The 23,253-nt window shown below is 35.2% G+C and overlaps 1 protein-coding gene across 50 annotated transcripts in view; it reads right to left on the minus strand.

Moving 5' to 3' along the window:
• Positions 1 to 23,253, minus strand: part of Rims1 (regulating synaptic membrane exocytosis 1) — a 479,343-nt gene that overhangs the window by 97,077 nt on the left and 359,013 nt on the right. For 18 of the 50 annotated variants that reach the window (XM_060369758.1, XM_060369788.1, XM_060369787.1 and 15 more), the window contains 3 exons: positions 20,232 to 20,303; positions 14,391 to 14,573; positions 13,214 to 13,326 (listed from right to left, as the gene is read on the minus strand). In XM_060369758.1, coding sequence (XP_060225741.1) covers positions 13,214 to 13,326; positions 14,391 to 14,573; positions 20,232 to 20,303 — 368 coding nt within the window. Of the gene's footprint in view, positions 1 to 9,603; positions 9,634 to 13,213; positions 13,327 to 14,390; positions 14,574 to 20,231; positions 20,304 to 23,253 lie in introns of all 50 variants that reach the window. The other 32 variants (XM_060369761.1, XM_060369763.1, XM_060369764.1 and 29 more) reach the window with 5 other exon arrangements.

Here is a 23,253-nt window from a genome sequence, read left to right on the forward strand (position 1 = left end):
ACAGCCTGAGAAAGTTAGTTACTTGACAACACATAGTCAGGGGTAGCATTATGAAGCAAGCTGTGATATGACAGTTCTCAGGAGCTAAAACGAAGTTATGAAAACTGAGAATTTTTATATATAGAATGCCGTAAACAATACAGAAAGCATAAAAAAGTACACAAAAGGTACAGAGAGTAAGGATAGCTTTTCTTTGCCCTTTACCTCTGTCCTAAATACCTCTCAGTACAGTTTTATTTTATTTTATTTTTTTTCATTTGCTTTGAGCTTTATGGGAGCTAAATATCTTTAGTTGTACTGTATAAATAAAGCTTAAAGTAATACAATGTAAATCTCAATTTCAGAGATAATTAAATGTTAATTTAATATTCTCATCAAATACATTAACTTTTAAAGAAAACTTTTTAACACTTGCTAGACCAAAGTTTTGTTTGCATTTAATACCTTGAAGTTCTTAATAATACTTCCCAGAAGGTACAGGCCTGAAACACCTGCAAAATGAGTGAACTCTGCCACCCCAGTCCCTTTCTCTAAGTAGGGTTATTTTTCCTTATGGATGCCCGTGTTTTAATACTCACTTTATAAAACTTAAAGCTTTGTAAGCTATTTATGTAGCGGTAATAAGTGAGCTGAATGTAAACTCCATTTTCATGGACTTTATTCCTAATTTCCAAAAATTCTTAGTATACTGCCCATATTCACAGAAGAGGTTAAGAAAACAACCTTTATAAATCCTCAGGATGAAAGCAATCTCTAAATTAATACTGTGACCCAAGATCACCAGTAGAGCTGCTCAACTTTCCAGCAAATGCAACTGTCAAGCCACCTTCATTGCTTGAGTTCAGATTCCAAACAGAAGCAAAAGACAAACAAGCCTGATCATTGACTTGTTCAGTCGGATGGTTGGGTACCAGCAACATGCCGCTCAGACTCTCTTTGGGTGTCCTGTTTTTGATGACACTAAGCACCCATCTAGTATCTAAGCAGCAATTGTCTGTACCAGTCATCCCGCGGCATTGAAAAGCCATTTTATATTCTCAACCTTGGTGCAAATGTGATCACTCTAACTTTGCAACATACTTATACTCCATCTTATTTCTCAAGTGAATACTGTGAAATAAAGTGACATTCAACATGGATTATTTATATGAAAATCACAATTTCTCAAAATTCAAACTGATTCACTGATATCTGTTATTAATAGGAAGAGTAATAACAGAAATAGTCAAAGGCAACTCTGTCCTTGGAATAATAATATCCCTCAATTATTTTGTGATAAGGAAAATTAACCACACATCAAAATTTCCAATATCTTATTTTGAAAAGAACAATTATTCATTATCATTTAAAGGTCTTTACTCGATTTCAACTCTAAAAGAAAAATTTAAATTTGAAATAAAACACTTTGAACAAATTGAGACCCTTGCATTAAATTTACATTTTGGGACATTCTAAGTATTTGTAGAAATTTTAACTAACACAATGATTAAAAAGCAAACTGTTGTTTAATTATGAAAAGACCTTTTAAAAAAATAAGGTCTTCAGAGGTGTGATCACTTATACTTGTGATATACTGAAATCAAATAATTCTCATTTTTCTGCAGTAGCAATATTATTTAATTTCTATAACAATTTATCTTGTATATCATATTCAAAATAAAAGAGTTTATCATAGAATAATTTAACTATAATCGTAGACACTTCATGAAAAGTTTGTAACAGAACATTAAATAGTTTATTTCCTGTTGATCCTAAGATAAAGCTAGCTTTGAAGTTTTATTTAAAGTACTCTCCTGGGTAGTTTAAAGGCTGAAATTTGTTCCAGTCATTATAGCCTGGGTGCTATGCTTATGTTGGGTAAACTGTGGATGAATATTAGCACATAGTGATGTACAGGACTGCAGTGAAGGAGATTTTTTTTTTCTCCTCACACCAATGTCTTGTTCATTATTCTGTTCAAATTCAGGGACTTTTGTTCAGACTAATGCTTGTAAAAATACCACCAAGGATACAAAGAAGCAGGGCCACACTTACGAGCCATACATAGTTTCCTAAAACCTCACAAAAAGAACTGCAATTGGAGCACACAGGGTAAGATTAGTAGCTTAGAAAGTAATTTAGAAAAGTTACTTAGAAAGTACTATTAATTTTCTAATGGAAAATGTTCTAGAGTACTAAAAATAAAGATGGGTTTTATAGAAAAAAAGCATTCCTCTTTATATTATGTACTGTACTAAGAATTCTTTATAAATGTATGTGTGTGTGTGTGTGTGTGTGTGTGTGTGCGCGCCATGGCCTGAGAATTGATGTCCAGAAGACAATTTACTGGATATATGTTCTCTTTACCATGTGGATACCATGTGTCAACTTGGCTGTGGGGGCCAAGCTTGCAGGCATGTCCTGTTACCTACTGAGCCATCTCATGGACAAAGAATTCTTGATCTATTGAAAATGTTCAAGCTATTTCACCTTATTCCTAGATTCACACAGATACATGATAAAAAAAAAAAAAAAGGGAAAGGCTTCTGCAGATCTACAAGCAACCTAAAATCATTTATGAATATCTGCCTAAGCCTGTGTGTCTTTTAATAGCTCTGCCTCTCACATTGTTTTAAAACCCTAGGAGTAAAAAATTAAATATCATTTCATTATTTTTTACTTATGCATAGATTCGTGTGTGTGTATGTGTGTGTGTTTGTACAAACATATATGCCAGAAGAGGACACTGCATCATTTAGAGCCAGAGTCAGAGGTAGTTGTGAGCCTGGACCCAACCTCAAGTCCTCAGAAAAAGCAGCAAATGTTCTCCAATGCTAGTCATCTCTCCAGATCCCCCTCTTATAATTTTATTGAAAAAATCTTTTTGAAAATATTAATAATCTTTGATATCCATTATCTGAGTGTTGAATTTTTATATATCACTTCCAAAGACAATGTTACTTTTGGAATGTTTCTAATTTGCCTAAAAATTTCAAATGTTAGAGTGGTATGTGATTTATTAGCATTCTTAATTAAAATAAACTTTTCATGAATTTACATTTATGTAAAAATGAATCTGTACCAATTTCAAAGTATATAAAACTAGAAATTAACATAAGCTTAGGTTTTGATATTTGGGTGTGGAGAGAGGGCTCAAATGAAAGATCACTGGCTGCTCTTCCGGAGAATCCAGTTTCAATTCTCAGCCTTCTTTAACTCCAGCTCATCGTATCTGATGCCCTCTTCTGGCCTCCTTGGGCACTGCACTACATCATGGAGTGTATGCATAGACTATAGGCCTAGCCAAAACACGCAGACACACAGAAACTTCTCATATTTTTCATGTGAAACGTTTCCTTTGAAATATGATCTTAAAAGGGCAAAATCACGTTTCTTGAAATAAGGAAGATTTTCAGCATTCATTTCGAAAACACTAGTTCATATGAATCAACACTGAAACATAATAACAACCGTTGCATAAGATAATTAATCCCATTTTGATGTGCTACAATATTTCACAATTGGAAAAATTAAATTCCCTGCTTCCTTCTTAAATGACAGCATAGTGATAGCATGGAAGGAATGGTACCTTCTCCTTTCTCCAGTGTACCTTTCTAAAAGAGAGACAAATATCCTGAAAATTGTCAGAATGTAACATTTGACTGCTCAGATATTGACAACAGTGAAAAGATTTTTTTTCCCTCAAGCACTGTGCTTTAGGCAGTAACTCCACTCCCAGAGACTAAGGGAGGCCAGCAGTAACATAACATAGAGAACAGAAAATACTCAAACATTAAAAAGTTTTGGCTAGTTGAACTGCAGCAGGTAAAAATGTTACAAAGTCTGAACACAAAGGCTCACCTAGATATTAAGAGATTTAATCTGGTAAGGGGGACTGACGTTTGAGGATTTAAAATGCAATAATGTCAGTATTCACAGACATTCTTCCTTGCTTAGTGTGGTGACAGAGTTGAGAGGGGTGGGGATTAGATCTCATTGCTCTTCAGCAGTTCACTGGTTCCTCAAATGCATCTATTCGTAATTTCCATTTTTAAAGAGAAAAGAGTCCTGAGAGAACCCCTCTTGCCATCTTTTTTTTTTTTTTTTCCTACATTTATAAAGACAGAAACCACAATGATTCTGTTTTTGGCTCTATGACATTCTTTCCAGCATTTTAAATTCACCAATTTACGCAAACTTTAGGTGTCATGATAAAGGTGAGCTGAATTTTACATTATTATCTCTGTCTTGTTTTAAAATTAAGAGACAGCATCTCCCCTTGATGATGCCGCTCATTTTCAGACTTAAGCTAATGGTTTCTCAGATCCCTATTTAACTTTTATACCCAGAACTGTCGTATATATTATGCACAAAAATAAAATTTGTAGGGTATTTTTTTTCCACTCTGTAGAAGTTCTCAAATCCTCGGTGACTTCCTTGTTTGCAAGTATAGAAATGTTTTTAGTTGTTCTTGCAGCTTAACTTGACCCTATCAGATATTATCCAGTATTCAATGATGACTGGGACAGTAAGAGGTAACCTTTATCTCTTGAGCATAAAGAATGAGAATCAGTGGCAAGCAAATTAACACCCACTGAGTGAATATACCACAGTATATTCACTTTTTAAAAAATACTTTCTTTAGAAAATTTAAAGGAGACAGTCTATTTGGTCTAGTTAATAGAAATGGAACACTGGCACAGGTAAAAAAAAATATTTACATACATAATCACTCAAATCACCACTGCAGCCTGCTGACCTCCCATTTTGTTTTAGCATACTTTATTTCCAGTGAACAACCTACAGTGTTCACGCCATCTCCAGCTGAAAATCTGCAAGCTCCCGCACACCATATTGCCTGTCCTTTGACAGACAAGGTCATCTATGGATGGAAGAATCACTTACCTAGCTTTTCTGCACTACTCAAGTTCACAGAGAAATGAGGTGTTTTAGTTTTGTTTTGAATTTTAAGAGCAATAGTCTCTGTTAAGATTTAATACTTTGTCAAAGGGCTGCCAGGGCAATTTGTCCTCTGGGTGAGGAGGAACCAGTCTTTAGGTGTCAGATGACCTCTAATGTTCAGCCATCATACTCAGTGTTCCAACAACAGTGATAGATTCGGCTCATTTGGACAGTCTCTTTCCCCCATCTGCAGTATTTGAAGGGTGTTCACAACTAGACAGCGCACATTAAAGAGACAGTCCATGGTTGGACACCATGGTTAGATATTTTCCTCTTCACTTTCATTATAAGTCTCAGGAGGAGAGCAAAGTCTTTGACTGGCTGGGCGTATCTTGCAATGTTATGTGTGAAATGTCAAGAAGCCTTATCCCTATCATAACGTGGTTGTTAGTAAATACACTGAAGGCAACTGAAGGGAAGGTCAAAACTGCAGCTTCTCAATTGTGTGATTTGCCACTGGACCCTCTGAGTAGCCAGTGATAAAGGGGTTGAAATGATCAACTGAACAGCCTTTCAATGTGGAAACTTCAAATCGCTATTTACAAATTTGCTCCAGTAAAAACACTGTACCTGAATGGTTTAGCCCAAAAAAATTAAGGAATATGCACCTTCCAAAAATATTCCCTCTCTGTCTGCTTGTCTTTGCCCTTCCCACAGCTCTCTGTTGCTCTCTCAAATGACAGGTACAGATAGAGCCTAGGGTTTGCTAAACACTGAGCAAGCACACAACCATGGATTGTATTTCAAAATCCTAAATATTATAAATTGTATTTTCATTCTTATATAAATTCAATCTAATTAAGGCTAATGCCATACCCCCATAAAATTTATCTTGCATAACTTAACAGTCAAACTGTTTCTGTCATCATTTAGCAGAGAAAAGTAAAGGCAATATGCTTTAGCGTTTATTATAGAACTTAGGTTAGAAATGCAGTTAACTAGCGACATCCATGAAACAGCTCTTACAATCTTGTTCCAATAATTATTACACATTTCATTAATCATGTGGAAAACAAAAAAGCAATAAAATGCCATTTTTTTTTGTTCCTTTGAAATAATTTAATTACTTGGCTCGAAATGTCTTTCATTATCCAGGTGTATAAATTGCACATGCTTTACAATTAAGGACATCATATTTTTAGAAAACATAATGTAATGTATTCTGCTATAATTCTAAATTGCTTCCAGGAGCCAGAGATAATGCATTTAAAAAATACCATCTAAAGGCTAAAGAATAGAAATTTATCATGACAATAACATTTTCTCACCTTGAAGTCATTTAATTTCTGGTTCACTTTTGATCTTCTTATATCATTATTTCGATGCCCCCAAACTACATTCATGGGCTCTTTAAAACTGTCCAAGAAATGTAGCAAAGAGGGAAAAATTGGCTTACTTTTAGAATGAATGATTAAAAAATAGGCCTAAAAAGCAGTCTGTGAAACCTAACATGATACCATCTCTCAGCTTTCAACACAGAAGAAGTCAAAGGTAAATTAAGTTGTATGAATATTTTTAGTTCTTCACCTGAATTTTCAAGCCCAGGTTGTGATATCCATTCACATATGAAGCGTGTTCTCTTTGTTGTTGCATGGGTGATTTAATGAGAAACCTGGCACGTGAATGTAATATCATCATGCCATAAAAGAGACTGTTGCATCTCAGGAGCAGGGAAGAAAGGATACAGACTAGCTGGTCAAACTCTGGGCCTGCCTCACAGCATCTGAGGCCGTCCACTTAGTCTATACATGAGTACCATACTGATGATACTCCGTGTGCATGGGGGGAACTCAATAAAGTAGGACATGGGAGTGCCTGTAGCACAAAGTTATTTTGAACAGGGTCCTTAGAGGGAGGCTTGCCACTAAGTAAGTGACTAACAAGGGGTCAGGTTTTCAATCTCTTGAAGCTTTAGGTGCCTCAGATACAAAATAAAGAATATTAATACTTGTATCCTGGATTGTTGTGAAAATGTATGACACTCTTAATTGAGTGATCAGTATATAGGGAATGATGAATTTTATCATTGATTATTTTCTGGAACATTACTAGGCTAGTCCTCCAAAGGTCAGGTGGACAACTGTTTCCCCGGAACTGTTGCAATTTTAGCCCTGACAGTGTTACATTATTTCTGGAAAACAAGAGTCTTTAGTTGTAAGATAACTTCACCTACAAATCATCAAAACAAATGACTACTGATGAGTTTAGTGGCATCTATGTTCAGTCAAGACTGGCCAGTCCTTTACTGCTCATTTTCTCAAGGAGCAAACATTCAAATCACACAGACTCTCTCTCATAGATTGCAGAGGAGGGCCAACAGATTGCAGCCATGGGATTTCCATGCAGTGAACATGCCTCTTGCTTTCAGCCTTTACCTGAACTTTGGAGAAAAGTCTGAACCTGCTTTAATTCCTTCTGGGCTGTGAGGGCCACTGTTAGCGGCTACACTACGCTGCCTTCCAACCCACGAGGAAGAACACTCCATCCTCAGCAAGGCTGTTGAGTCTTGCTGGATGAACCTTCAGATGTGTCTCATTTGTTGATTCTGGTTTCACGGTATGTTTTGTGGACCATACCCACATCCTGCCTCAAAGACCTGGCAGGGCGGAACACCTGTCAGCCAGGGCTCACTGAACTGCGAAAACGTTAACCCTTGGTGTGGTCTGTAGCAAGCTCTTAAATATTCTGCTGCAGCACCTGGAGAGTCTGCACAGCCAACTGCAGCTTTTGGGTAAGAGCAATATACGGAAGACTTCTAAGCAGCCATTCTTCTGATTAATTGTTGCTCTGTATCTTTTGGGAAACGAATTAGACTCATTTTCAATGTGAAATTCAAAAGGTTTTTACCACATTGTTAACCTTGCTAATCTAGATATATTTTTTTCTGAGAAAAAATAATCTAAGAAAATAATCTAAGAAAAAAAACAATACACCAATCATGTTGGTGTTAGTGAATATAAAGTTCCTTCTGATACATAAATCAAGAACAGTAGATGGTCATGAGCTTATTGAAACCTAGGACAACAGCATCTTCATTTCACTGAGGAGACTTTTGCTTTAGTTACTATTTGTTGCTAGCATGTCAAACAGTATGTACTCGATATGTACTGTATGTGTCAGGCACATAATTAATTTTTTTATAAGTGTACACTAATCAAGGAGTATTATCTGTTGATTACTGAATATCATTAAATACTGATTTGTTGAATATTATCTCCCACTGAGATTCATAACATATCCTAGTATAACATATTAAGAAATTTGAATAATGCATTTGATATTTGAGTTTACTAAGGCAGGATTCTCAAAACAAGAAAACACCTCTTTGTTCACTAATACGAATATGAGGTAAAAGGCGGGGCTCTTTTATTTTTATTTGTTTTATATATGTGCATGTGTGTGGGCATCTGTGCCTGAGTCTCTGTATGTGCGCCACTAGTGTGCAGGTGCACAGAGTTCAGACAGGAGAACTGGGTGCTGAAACCAGATTTACAGGTGGTTGGGAGCTGCTTAAGGTGAATGCTGAAAACTGAACTCAGTTCAGGTGGGTCTTCCTCAAGCCCCAAGAGTGCTCTTAACCATCAGAGGATCTTCCCAACCCCAAGGGCAGATGCCTTGAATAGGGACGGTGCTGTTATCATGATTAGCTTTGAGAATTCCTAAAATAAACAAATCAGTTCAAACTGTTCTTTAAATATTCAACAAACATACCTACAAACACTGCACAAGCAACTATTATTAAACCATTATAAGACTAATTTATAAACTCATATTAAAAAATTTAATCATCAGGTCAAATACAATTCTTACTCAGAACTGATGTGGGCAGTAAAAAGGTCCAGGTGAGTTTCTATTAGAAAGATCAAATCCTTTAGCCATGAGAGTACAAAAATAGAATTAAAGCAAGGAAACTCAGAAAGAAATAATGAATGTCATGAATTCTTATAATAAAATAAAAATATAAACATGGGATTATACATAATTAATTGAAATTTAAGTGCAAAGATCAAGAATATCTTGTGTTTCAAAAAAAAAAAAAGATGAGATCGGAGACATCTCAGGGTTGAGATACGTTGAATGAATTTTATTTCCTATATCCCTCAGATAAATAGGTCAATATTCAAATAATATTGAAGCCCAGAACTGTAAATAGTTAGGTAGCTGCTATAAACATGCCTGACTGCAGTGAGGGCTAGAAAGTTCATGGAGATCATGCTATCTAGACAATAAGATTTAGGGATTTTCTTTTCTGTAGAGTAGATGCTACCCAGAGAGAGTAATGGGAAATCAGGATCAAATCCTTTAGCCATGAGAGTACAAAAATAGAATTAAAGCAAGGAAACTCAGAAAGAAATAATGAATGTCATGAATTCTTATAATAAAATAAAAATATAAACATGGGATTATACATAATTAATTTACAGAATTGTCTTAGTTATCAATGTAGATAAATGAATATTGCATCAATACTGGTTTTAATTTTAGGATGTTCTTCTCCTTGATCTACACTTCATCTAATATGAAAGAATTAATAAGTGGCAACATCCCTTCAGAGAAATAACTACCTGTTAAATAATTTCGTTCATCATTCTAATAGTTACATAACTCTTACATATTATAAAAGTAACAGTATGAATCATTAAAAATTACATTAATATTTACCTTTAGTGGAAGAGTTATATTTTTCTTGTTCTTCAATGAATTAAATGCACATAATGATGGAAACAAAAGAAAGAAATCAGCAAATTTATAGTTAGACATGGAAATGTGAATTAAGAAAATGGCATGAATAATAAAAATGCATAACACATAAAGATGACATGGTAAACTGCAATGGTAAACCATGAGAAAGTTTCACATGTGATACTGAAATTAATCCAAAAATGAATACAGCAATTCAAATATTTAAATGAAACAAAAGTATTGGGAAAATAACTTGTTTGATATTCCCAACGCATATGCTACAATAATTTTTATTGCCTATATTAAGAACTGCATATTTTGGCAGCAAATTTATTAAAACATTTCTATTTAAATCCACCCACTGTTTTCCACGGTAAAGTACTGAAAACATGCTTAATCGACACAGAAACTTTAATTGTAAAATTGCCCTTTCCTATGATTTGAAATTCCATGTGATTAATCCCATTTTTCTATTGAATAGAAAGTACAAAACTTACGGCATAGAAATACTTATGTGGCATTTCTGTGTGAACAATACATATCCAAATGTAAGTACTCTTTCCCTTTTATTCAGATTAATTATAGTAAATGTCTCAAGATGAAACTACTCATTTTTGACATACTACATATCTTAGGTAGTTCATAAAATTTCATATCTACCTCCTTCCTGTTATATCCTTTATTGCAAAATAACTTTCCAGCCACATCTGAGCTGAGGTTTTAGTATGGTTTCAGATTTTAAGTAGTACATGCAATGTCAACACAGGGATCCAATGGTCTGTCCTTAACGTTTGCTTGTGAGTGATCTTTACATGCTTCATTAAGAAGCATTAATGAAGTACAGATTATCTGACCTGTTTCAGAAAACAACACGCTTTTTACACAATCAATCCTGGCAGCCTTTATCTTCATTCTAAGTAAAATGTCACTATACTGTATTCGATACTGACACATAATCAAAGAAATTTCAAGAAAGTCTCCATTTTCATTTTCTACATACTATTAAGATTATGGTAAAGTATATCTTAACATGCCTTTTATCTCAATATCTGTATTGCAATCATCAGCTTTTCCTGTCATCTACATTTATATAACTAGACTTCATATAGGAAATGGGCTAGTAACTCCAACTTTTTAAAGGAAGCCTCAACTATTTTTAAAATAGTAAATAAATACATCTTTTAAAATATTTTTTTACAATTGGAAAATCTGTTTATAGTATAGAAGATACAGTAAATATTATCGAAAAAAGTTTAAAACTATATTCAGAAAATCAAATATCTAACTCAAAACAATAACATAGGTAATCATATACAGAAAAATGTATTAACAAAATTATTTATGATTGTATCAAAAGATTTTATCACTTTTTAGGAAACTAAACCACTGAAAACATTTGTTCTTACCAATCAGTTGTTTATAAACAGAATTACGTTTTAAAGAACATGTAAGCCAGACCTTCATAACAAATTAAACAAGAAAAACCAGAAGTCAGGTGAATAGGAGCTTAAGCAGTCACAAATAAACTACCGTTGATGTTAATTCTCATATAAGATAGTACTACAAACCAACAAGCCCACCAAAAGGGAAGTGGATGACATACTTCTGTTACCTTAAGAGCAGCAAAATTCATTTAAATGAAGCATACTTAGTGGATGGATCAAATTATTTTCAGAAACAATTAAGGACAAAATACGTCATGTGAACTGTTGAGTATGAAACCCACCCATTAGATGGTGGAAAACACTACCATCCTTTACCACAAGCTGCAAAGCATGGATCAATATCAAGAAGTAACACCTTGGAACACTTAGATTAAATAGAACATAATGACTGTTCTAGTCTAAAAGCTCTGTCTATATCAGAATGTTTCAGGAACTTTTAATGACCGACTGTGTTTTCTAAAGTACTTTTCATGATAAATAAGCAAAGTAACTCCAATGGTGACTTTCCTACTCATCCCCTCTTCCCACCTCAGTTCAGTCCTTACACATTGATGTTTTCTGTGAAAGACAACTGCCAATATGAATATCATAAACAGTAGATATGAACAATGGAACATAAATTTGAGAAATAAACAGATAATCCCGCTGATTTTGCAAAACAAAAACATTACAGTAATCCCACTGTTTACCCTCATATGCCATGGAGTGTTTTACTTGCAACTGGAGGAAATGCAAAGAATTTGAAGAACACATGACTTGCTGAGTTGCAGTGTGGCCAGCAACACTGGGTTTGCAGCAAAGCATCCAAATTTATAGCTCATTCAGTTGTGCAACAAGAGTTCACGAATAAGTTTAAACACCATCATCTATTTCTTAAAAACATTTAAAATTTTGACAGCTGTATAGTTCAAATTACAATAATTTGCTTAATCAACTCAAAACATTACAGAAAAAAAAGTTTACTAGAAATGTGGATTCTACAATCAATTACTGGTATTTGGGAAAAGAGTTTCAACCAAGTCTGCATTTTCCCAATTGACTAAATGTATACATTCATCCCATCCCTGAACACTAAAGCATGATATACCAAAAAGAAACACGATTAAACACACATACAACACACTCTCACACACACAAAACTGCCTGTAAATGTAGCATTTGGTACCTTTTGCAGCATCAACACCACTTATTCACACTAATGTTGCTATCATCAAGTATTTTGCATGGTAAAATGGGCTGCAGGCATCCCTGAAACAATGCAGTCCTTGAGGAGTTGGGAATATGATAGCAGCAACAACCAACAGTGTTGGAGTATTCAGAAAGTTAGCCATCCGGGTATTTCATAGGTATGCAAATTGCAGCGGACAATTAATTATGTTCATTTTTCTTGAACCACAACCCTGAACTAGAGAAGAATTCAACAGTTCCTTTAGGCATTAGTAATAAATGTGATAGAAAATGCTAATGTCATTGACTTACTAAGAAACGGGTCAGGGAAAACAGTATTTCAGTCTAGCATTTCAAATTTTAATCTTTGTTTCAAAGAACACCTCCCTCCACCAAACACACACACACACACACACACACACACACACACACACATTTTATTAGAAAAACAAAGCTACCCATGTATGCTTAATGTAGGAAATCAAAGCAATGTAGGAAAATAACAAATGTATGTCCCAAGTAATCTTACATCATCAAACTAGTTAAAACTCTTGATATTGGCAATGAAGCTAAAATGGAAAACATTAATGCATCACTGAATGATATTTAATCTTTAAATTTTTAAAAATAACCCTATGATTTTCGTTCAGCACATAAACTAACAGACAGTATGGAGAATGCGAAAATATCTAGCGCCTGGTTTTATGCTTTTGCAAAAACTGTTCAGGTCTCCACCCATTCTGTGAACCTATCATTTAAATTCAGCCATTCACTCACTCATCAAACACTGACTGTATTATATGGCATGAACCTCTAGAAGTAGGTGCTGGGGTGAAATTATAAGACACTTAAAACTCGTAGGCTTCAGAGGGTTGTGTGTAATAGAAGAGTGCCGTGTAATTAAAGAGGAGGGGGAATAAGAGAAGAAGTTTTTCAACTCCAGGTATTTGGACAAGGATGGCTCTTTTTTGGGATACCTTGTTCTATACTGCCACTCCTCACGGGCACCTGTGGGAGCTGTCTTCCACGGCGACTGCCAAAGGATGTGTCTGCTGGAGGAGACTGGGTTGGGCTTCCTTGTCTGTGCATTCTGTAGGCAAACAGCAGAGGGAAGGTGAAATTCCAGGAAAGTCAACAACAGCAGCAACAACAACAAAATGCTTCTCCAGCCCTACTAAAATAGGCATCAAATCAAATACCTTAAATGACACAGTATAATCAAATACTTTAAATGACACAGGTAAAAGGAACACTATCATAAGAGGCTGAAGGAGGCAGGTCAGCTCCCGTCCTACACATTCTTCATAGTGAATTCTTGAATTGAGCAGAATGAGACTCAGTATATAATAATTTTCTAGGAGACTGTACTTTCTTAAAGACATTCACTTTTTGTTAGTGTCATGGCAGAACTGACCACAGCCTCTGCGTGTTAAAGTATAGAAAAAAAAATAGTTACGAAGGCATGTTGCCAATCAGCTACAGCTACACTCATCCATACTTTAGAGTTATTTATAATAATTAGTTCTTGATGCACAGCCTGACCTGAGTTACCAAATAAGTTGTGCATTCTTTCAAAATAGAAACAAACCACAAACCTTGAAACGGACTTTAAATAACCCTGGACCCGCGCTACAGGATATTCTGATGTGAGGATTAAAATTGAAAATGAGAATATGAGAAGCATGCAGATACTTCATCCCCACCCGGATAAAGCTGACCCCCATCTGCTCGCGTTAAGAAACTTTGCAATTAAAGAAAGCTTAAATAGTATATGGTTTTATGAACACATGTAAGAAGGTTACTCTTAATTCTGTTATATGTTAATGAACAAGTACATATTTAATTCTGAATACATCATCAAAAAGCATTTCACATAATAAAGTAGGTATGATATGCCACAAACAGATGAAAGGACAGAACACAGCCAGATTTAGTTTTCGATGGCGACTAACCGGCAGGAATAGAGGATACTGCCAGCATGGTGAGGGTAGATGCGAGTGGTAAGGGGTGTGAGAGGGGATTAAAGGCCACAAAGAAAAGATTAAAAACTATGGTGTCATAATGAGTGAAAGCTTCGAGTGCTCGGGAAGGGACAACACCACACCAAAGCCCCGCATCAGGACACGAATGCTGGGCTGGACACTGAATAGCAACCTTGTCAGAAGCGGAGAAGGTGGCGCCGACCCTCCAGGGGTAAGGTGGTGCATAGAACACAGGGTTCTGACACTAGAGCGCTCACTGGACCGCGAGCGAGTGGGGTGCTTCCCCCTAAGGACTGGTTGATCAGTTGTTCGTGGGGTTGCGTATCCCCTTCTAGAAAGGCATGGTGGGAGAACCCTAAAACATTAGTGCCAAAAAAGATCTTCAGTCAGCAGGTTTCATTAACTTAACACCAACACATTTGTCCACGGAAAATCTGGATACTCTTAACGTGATTTTTAAGCTATAAGAGGAACACTCATCACACAGTTATTGAGATGGAATTGTCACTGTCATCTATGCATATCATCACATTACAAAGGGCTAACCTAGGTTGCCCTGGTATAATCAGCTTCTCGCGAACCCTCCAGAGTCAAAGATTTCAGGCTTTCATTCCAATATTGAACTGTATATGTCCAGTGTGCCAAACACGGAGAACAGGAGGCAGAAATGCAATAGAGATATGTTGACTGAATAAGTGTGTGCAATTAGAATGATGAACACCATGGTATTCAAAAGAATGTGAAATCTAAATGCGCGTATGTTCTAACAATGTTCATAGTTCTATGGTGCAGGAAGCAAGTCTATGGCAAATAGAAAGCCAAGAGAGCATGCCTCTTCAGCTTATTCTAAGGCTAAGAAATAAAAATCGAGGTTAAAGAACATTTTATTTATTTATAGACCTGATTGAGCACAGCTGGCTAATGCGTGGGTAAGTTAAGATCTCTTAGATATGACAGTATCTGAAGATATATTTGTGAATACAATGGTAGTTATCTTCATATGGTATTCTAAATCATTATGAAGCAATTTTCTGAAGTAAGTACTAAGATTAAAATTGAAAGCACATACGTACATGTGTATATCTCTTCATAAAGCAGTAGGATGCTTCCACTATTTTCATCATTTTAGTATTCTTTTAAGTAAGTGATGTGATTAAGAATGCCTGTCGTGCATTGGCAAGAGTGTAACATTATCTCATCCTTATAAACAGCAATAATGAGCGTGTTTATTGTCTTTAAGCATGAGAACAATACGTATTGGTTACCCAAAATGTATTTATGATGACTTCATTCCATGTTTATCTAGTGTGATATTTTTTCTTTGAAGTAAAATAATTTATACGAGGTTGATTTTGCTTCAAGTTATGTCTTGCATTTCAGAACAATGAAAAGGAAAAATGTCAGTTTTCTGAGAACAAGAGAATGCAGCTTACATATATAATAAAGGTACATTTTATCTTCATCGGATGTGTATTAAGGCTTTATTAGATACTGCTTCATGCCCTGAAATCTCACCCATCATTGCCACTTCCAGCTTAGGAAGAAGCTGGTGACATTCTACTTTTTCAGATAGCTCACCTGTTTCGAGCTGACCTTCACATTACCTCAACTATAAAAAAAACTGGCTGAGACAGGAGAAATTTATATGACCATATCATTTCCAACACTAAACAATGTTTTATTTATTCCTATTTATAAGCCACAATTATAAGAATCATATTGTTCAAAACACATGTTTTTTTCGCGGTGGTTTATAAATTGTACAGTTTTCACATTAGCATTGGGGCATCTCCTCAGTACTACAATTCCCCTGTGATCTTACTTTACTCCTTGATGAGATTTCTAAGCACCTAAGAAAAACTCAAGTGTGACCTGAGATAAGAATAACTTTTCTAGACTTAATATTTCATCCACTAATATGGAAAAATTAAAACAACCGTTTCAGAAAGAAGTAAGTAGATTCTGGGTGAGTATACTGCAGCTCCATAATACATAACCTGGAGAACTATGTTTGAACTGGAAGGACTCTGACAGACCCAGAAAAGAGCTGTGGGGTTCTAAGTCAAGCATTTTGCATAAGACATGTGTTTTTGTTGTTGCTGTTGTCTTGTTTTCCTTTACACAAAATAACTGTCCACTTGTCTAAATAGAAAAAAAAACGGTCTTACTACTCTGATTGTTCAAGAGAGGGATGTGGTGACACGCTTGAGTTCCAAGAGTGAACTTGGGAAGAGATGGGCAAAGTGTTGCCAATCAGAGGTAATGGAAGCAAGTATGGTTTATTTAGGGAAATGGAATGGAGAACCGGTCAAGAAATGTCAAGGCACAACAGTGCGGAGTTGAGAGAGCTAAGGCTGTTGAGCCTTGATAATTTTAACAAAATGGAATATACTCAAAAGGAAAAGACATAAAAAGAATGGAAGCAACTTAGAACTATTATTTTAGAGAAGGAAACCAATATGGGTGGCAGAAAGAGGAATTAAGACCTCAGAAATAATGAGATAAACAATAATAAGCCCTTTAACGTTAGTGTAGGGACATGTACATTCAGGCTCTGAACGTGTTTGTATGTGATTTACAGGGATACACATGTACATATATTTGTGAATTTATGTGCTGTATACCCTTTAAAGTGCAATTAGTACTATTTTATAAACAAAACTGAGGATCATTCATAACTTGCAAAAATAATGAGAGAAGAGTGCTAGAGACAGGATCCACACGTTGGCTGAGAAATAACAGGGGTCTTATTTCCTACAAGATGATATAAGTGTGTGTGTGTACAATCACTTCTTCAGTTTTGTGCTGCATTCTTGAACCCAAGGCTTCAGGCATGCTACAGGGACCTTTATTCATGACATAGCTACTAGAATAGGACTTATGCCATGGGACAAAACTAAATAAATAAAATTTCTAAAAAAAATACACACCTAAATATTGAGTGACTTGGCATAAATTAAAGGAATAATGTTCTGAGAGTTTGCAATATAAAAATGTATGTAAAATTACATGAAAGTCTGTTCTGTAGACTCTTCCACGAGTATACACATATATGTACACAGTTTATATATATATACATACATATATATATATATATATATACAGTAGCTCACCATCTGCAAAAGTGTGTTTAAATATTTATTTTCCCCCCAAGTTCAATTGCAGCCTGACTTTCTATACCTGTGTGTTAAGTTAAATATAAAAACACTTCACCTCAAAATCTTAGATTTGTAGCCATCTAATTTTGCAAATATTCACAACTGAAGCTTTAAACTAAGGTTTTATGATTTTGTTTTGAATGCAATGCTAAAGAGGTGAGAACACATATACATTTAAATTCCCAATGGTTTATTCTGTGATAGTGTTTTGCGGGTCTACAAAAGCTCCTTCCCATAGCTACAACACACACACACACACAAAAAAAAAAAGTGTGACTGCAGGCAATTTTAATAGTAGTATTAACAAACATCCTACAGTCTGAATTCAGGATATGGTATCAGAAAAAGAAAATCATAGGAAGGAGATGCAGAAATGATGGGAACTGTTCTCAATGGAACTCCCATGGAGGCCAAAAGTGAGACTTTATCTTACTAGGGAGATTTCTTTGGCTCCTTTTCTTGTTCGCGTGTTTTGTCATATTCTTTGATTTTTTTGATTTTGATTTTTGTTTTTTATTTTTCTTACCTTATTTTACTATTATTCCTTAGAAGCCTGTTTGTTTTCTAATGAAAGACAGAAAGGGTATGGATCTAGATGGGAGGGTCCTTGAGGAGCGACTAGGGGGAATGGGGGAGAGGATTCTTAATCAAAATATGGCATATGAAAACCAATCTATCAGATAAAAAAGCTGAGAGAGAGAGAGAGAGAGAGAGAGAGAGAGAGAGAGAGAGAACTTTTACCAGACCACAGTATATTTCAAAACATTTTCTTGTGAAGTTGGTGCACCCAATGACAAATTTAAAGTCATGCTGCTGACAAACTTAAAGTCGTGGTAGTTTCACAGGGACATTTTTCAGAATCCATTCCTTGGCTGAAATGTCAGATTTCTTTGTGATGGTTATTAGCTCCCAAAGGTCAAGAATCAATTTTCAATTTGGGGGTATTGCCACCATAGGGTAGATTATTAGCTTAACAATTGCATAACCTTGGGTTTCATTCCAAGCAGTGAAAAGAAAAGGAAAAAAAAAGAAAGGAAGAAAGGAAGAATGAGATAGAGAGAGAGAGAGAGAGAGAGAGAGACAGGAGAAAACAAGGAAGGCAAGCAGGAAGAAAGAGGGAAATGGTGGAGAAAATAATCAGTGTGCTAAGTCTTCACATGGTGAACTAATTCACCTTAGCAACAACTCAAAACTCCTGCAGAAACTACAGCTAATGGAACCTAGAACATACAGGTCAACTCTCTTGTAACCAGCATTCAACAATTTGCTTTAAAATGAGTCATGTAACTTAGGTACCAATAAAAACCAGCCAAGCACTTTAATTATAATAAGAAAAGAAAGCCCACATATATAAAAGGCTAGTGTTTCCAACTGAGCCGAGAGTAGAGTGTGGGAAGGCAACACGTGTCATGCATTCACTGCTAGTAACAATCTGGTAGGATTCCATGCTTCAATTTATTCTTTGCATTCCAATTACTATTTTATTTTGTTTCTTCACCTCACACCTTTTGAGTCTCCATAGATGCTTGCTCTTTTGTAAAGTGTTCTCTTTAAAGGATCAATATCTCTGTGGATCATTAGATTTCGGCTGCATTTTTCTTTCTCCATTTTAACCAATCCTTTGACATCTCTCCTCCTAATTTTTTTTCCAACTCAGTAATAGCATCTTGGGAATGCCTTTATTTTTGGTGGCCACGCTTTATCCCTTCAACTAGAACTCACAGTGGCAGGAGTTTACCAACTGAATGAATCACTGAACTGTACAATCTGCCTTGCTCAAGCCTACTGAAATAGACTCACTGGCATTTTCTATCCACGCTGGTATTTAGATGTATCTTCCAAACTATTTTCAAAGGGTTCTACAATTCTGAAACTCAAAATCAATTTTGCACTGCTTTGGTTTAGGGACTATCAGTATTTTATAAATAAATTGAGAGTCTTTAGAATATTAACATGGCATGGCCATGCCAGGAACTTCAAAGAATCTCCATTTCAGTTTTGCTTCCTTTTCTTTCCCACCCTTTGATTTCCATTCTTTATTCAATAGTAGTACTGAAATTAAAAATAATTTTTAAAGCTTTAGATGTTTTCATATTTTCCAGTTTTCTGTTTACACTTAGACTTATCTATTGATATACTTCAGTAAGGATGGTCTATTAAATGTTTTCATATTCCAACACTATACTTTTCATAGCCAGTTCTCACTATGCCTACGATCTATCTGGTACTTGAACACACTAATTCATCTATGTTTCCATTCATCCTTTCCAGGATTCTCAGACAAATGGACAAGTAATGATTTATTTATATTACTAAGACTTTCTAGGTGCTTCTGCAGATGTCTCAAAAGAAGTGCCAATAGCTGGTACCTACAGGAACTCAACACCTTTTGAAACTGAAGACCTGCAAAAAATAACTCCTTAGATTTTTAGACTACCTTTGTAGGAAATAACTTTTTAAAAAAATTATGACACTTTTCAAATATTTAACACACACTCAAATTATTTATACTTTCCCAGTTGATTCATTGGAGACAATGCGATCTCAGAGTCAAAACTTCAGGGTTCTACCACAGGTGTAACAATGTGCATGTGTTTATCCTCAATGGAAATGAGGTTGATCCTGAGGAAGAACCATGTTTGCTTCTTTCTTCACACTCACTATTTAAAGGCAGACTACACAATGGCAGTCTCTCATTTCTTCATTGACTTTTCTCATACAGTGGTTGATTCATTTCCATGAGACACTTCAAACAGCACAACCTGTGTCTGTAAGCTGGAGTATTAGAGGAGAGGTAGGGCACCCCTGAGGCTACAGAACAGGAAGATGGCAGCACAGCACGACAACAAGCCTACCTGTCTGCATCAGAGGCTGTGCCTTTCCTAGTCTGTTTTTGGATGCTAGATCTTTCAGACTTTCTGGAGTGCCTGTGGGAATGAAATGTTAAAGAAATACAAAATAGATGATGAATAAAGATACATTCACAGCAAACAATGAAAAAAAAAACAGACATGAACAATGACAACTAGTTTACCTAAATGGTTTTGTCAGTCAATACTTTAACAATAAAAAAAAAGTATATGGAAATCAAAATGGATGCTGGACAAGACATGAGTGGCTTAGAGGAGGTGGGAGAAGTTGATATTGCATAATAAGCTTAAACAAATACACCTGCGGCAATGATCAGACTTGGACCCTTATCCAGTAACTTCACCTCTGTCAGCGAATGTAAAAATAAGTGATGGAATCTATCTGAAATGTATGGTGCACACTGCTACAGTGGTCATGATTTAGGTGCTGAAGGGGATTAACTCTCATTTTGAAGTTGAAATTTTGTGCTCAAGAGTATTTTTGTTTTTCATCACAAAAGTGTGAAGAGAAAACAAGAAAGATGTTAATGGAAGTGAGAACATTTAAACCACCAGTGAAAAATTGTTTTTTTAATTGATAGTTAAAAATACCTAGGTAAGCAGGGAGGAATTAAAAATCTAACTATGCCTAATAAACAGATATTAAAGCATCTATTTTTCTGCTCACCATGTCTTTCATTCATGTAAGAAACTTGCTGGGTCTGTTTATATATGAGGCACTATTGTGTATGTTTTCAATATATCTACTAAGTAGTTACATAAAAGTCTCTGCCTTTAACAAGATGATGTTGTTACTAGTGGAAGGCAAAAACTGAACAGTAAAAAGGAGTCTGTGGCAGCTACATTGTACAGCATGAGACAAGGTGATAAATGATAACAAAGAGAAGTAAAAATGGGTGAAGTTGATTGAAGTTGGCATAGAATGAGGATTAGGAAAAAGAATGAATTGTAGCTATATGTAGATTGTTTGGGAAAGGACCACTGAGATGGTGATATTTTATCAAAATATAAGGTATGTGTGTATATGTGATAAGGTGTCTGTGTGTGTGTGCATATTCCTGGCATATATCATATCGCAAACAAAGGCATAAAGTTGAAGGTTGTTATGCCTTAAGACAGGTATGAACCTGCTTAGCTCAAAGATAAGAAAAGCATCCATCATATCAGGGTTTGAAAGTGACTTATAAGACAGGAAGATTGGGCATACAGATTTGGGACATGGTAAAATTGTGTGCAGACTTTCTGTTGTTGAAAAATAAAAGGCTATAGGTATCTTGTAGAACTTGCCATTTTTTCTTTTTTTTCCTTCATAAAATGTACTAAGTTTTCTATGCTTAACTGAGATCATACTTTATCTGTAAATTTCTCCAACTCTTCTTCCTCTTCCTATGTCCCAAAACTTAATGGCGTCACACAGTAGATGGGTTACCATATGAGGCCAGTTAAACTGACTATAGTAAGGATAGATGATATTTAGGAATCATCTTGCATTTCTGGTTTCATTATGTGATCTAATCTGACCAACCCAATCAGGAAGGCACTGCTCTTTTATCCTTTCTGATGAATACAGACTTAGGCTTTGAAAGTTTAGCTCATTTGCATTAATAACAGTCATTATGCTAATCCAGAAAGTAAACAGGAGTTTATGACTTCAGTACCAGCCTCTGCCAGGAGTTAACCAGAAAAGGGTGGCCCAAAGCATGGAAGGTAGTGTCAGATAGGACTTCATCTCAACTGTTCTGGCTAAGTGACTTTGGTTATGGTACTTGACCGCTCTGCATCTCATGTTCTTCTACCTGCAAAGTTACAATAATAATACTATCACCCACAGGCATGCTAATTCTAAATACATTATTTGTTACTTAGCATTTGGGTTGTTTTGTAGTTTTGGGTTGTATTGGTAGCTTTGTCCTATTATACAGAATCTGGACTTTATCGGATTTTTAGGCAATTGTAAGAATTAGAAAGTATTAAGTGCTATAAAATAGTATTAAATGATAATAATATTCATTTGTCCCTGAACACACCTACTTTCAAGAATTTATAATGCTATCCAGTAGTCAATTCTACTTAACCTGATAATCATTCATAGATCCACACGTCATTTTTCATTGTTGTTTTAACATTTTGCGAAGGAACTTCTTTAAAAGCCATTATAAGTTTTGTGAAAGATTCTTCCAATGGCATTTACAATGATATGCCTTTATAATTCTTGTAACTGTTTGAGATGTCCGCAAATAGAGCAAAACTGATGAACATTTAATTGTCGAAACTCATTGTAAAGCAGGAACAGAAATGAAAATAGAAAGTTCTAATGTCTTCTCTCTTCAAGATCTATAATCACAGTTATGGATAAACTGTATATTTAAATCATATCTGTCTTTAATATAGAGACTTACATAGGTACAAAACACAGGTTAGAATAACCCATCTATATTCAACTTGATACAATTCATATTTGATACAATTAAAGTTATTGATGAGGTGATCACAAAATAGATCACAGGAAAATTAAATACTTCACATTGTCCCTCAATCATCTTAAGGTTCTAAAACAGGTTCTTGGTATAGTTGGAATTTCAATGTAACACTATTCATTAAAAATATGCTTAGTTCCATTGAATGTTTTATTTGAAAACTGCTGCCATCATGACAAATTTTTAATGACTAATCACAGCAACAAATATGGGGTCAGAATCTGGGGTTATCTCAGGGTTGAGTACAATGGGGAAGTTTGATAAAAATTTACTAGGTTATACTTTGATATCAAGAAATAGGTTATGTTTTAATAAGAGTAGAAACAGATAATATACTCTATATATGAAAGCTAGAAGAGAGACTTTAAGGAACTTCACTATAAAAATAATGTTTGAAGGAACAGATGTGATAACCTTGAGTGAAGCATTTCTTAATGTGTATGTGTAAATATGGTCTCCAAACTGTACAGATATATACATAATGCATATGCCTTTATATTTTAGTTGAAATTATAAAATGTTATTTTCTT

Source organism: Meriones unguiculatus, chromosome 16 (assembly GCF_030254825.1).
Source record: "Meriones unguiculatus strain TT.TT164.6M chromosome 16, Bangor_MerUng_6.1, whole genome shotgun sequence".
Taxonomy (NCBI): Eukaryota; Metazoa; Chordata; class Mammalia; order Rodentia; family Muridae; genus Meriones; species Meriones unguiculatus.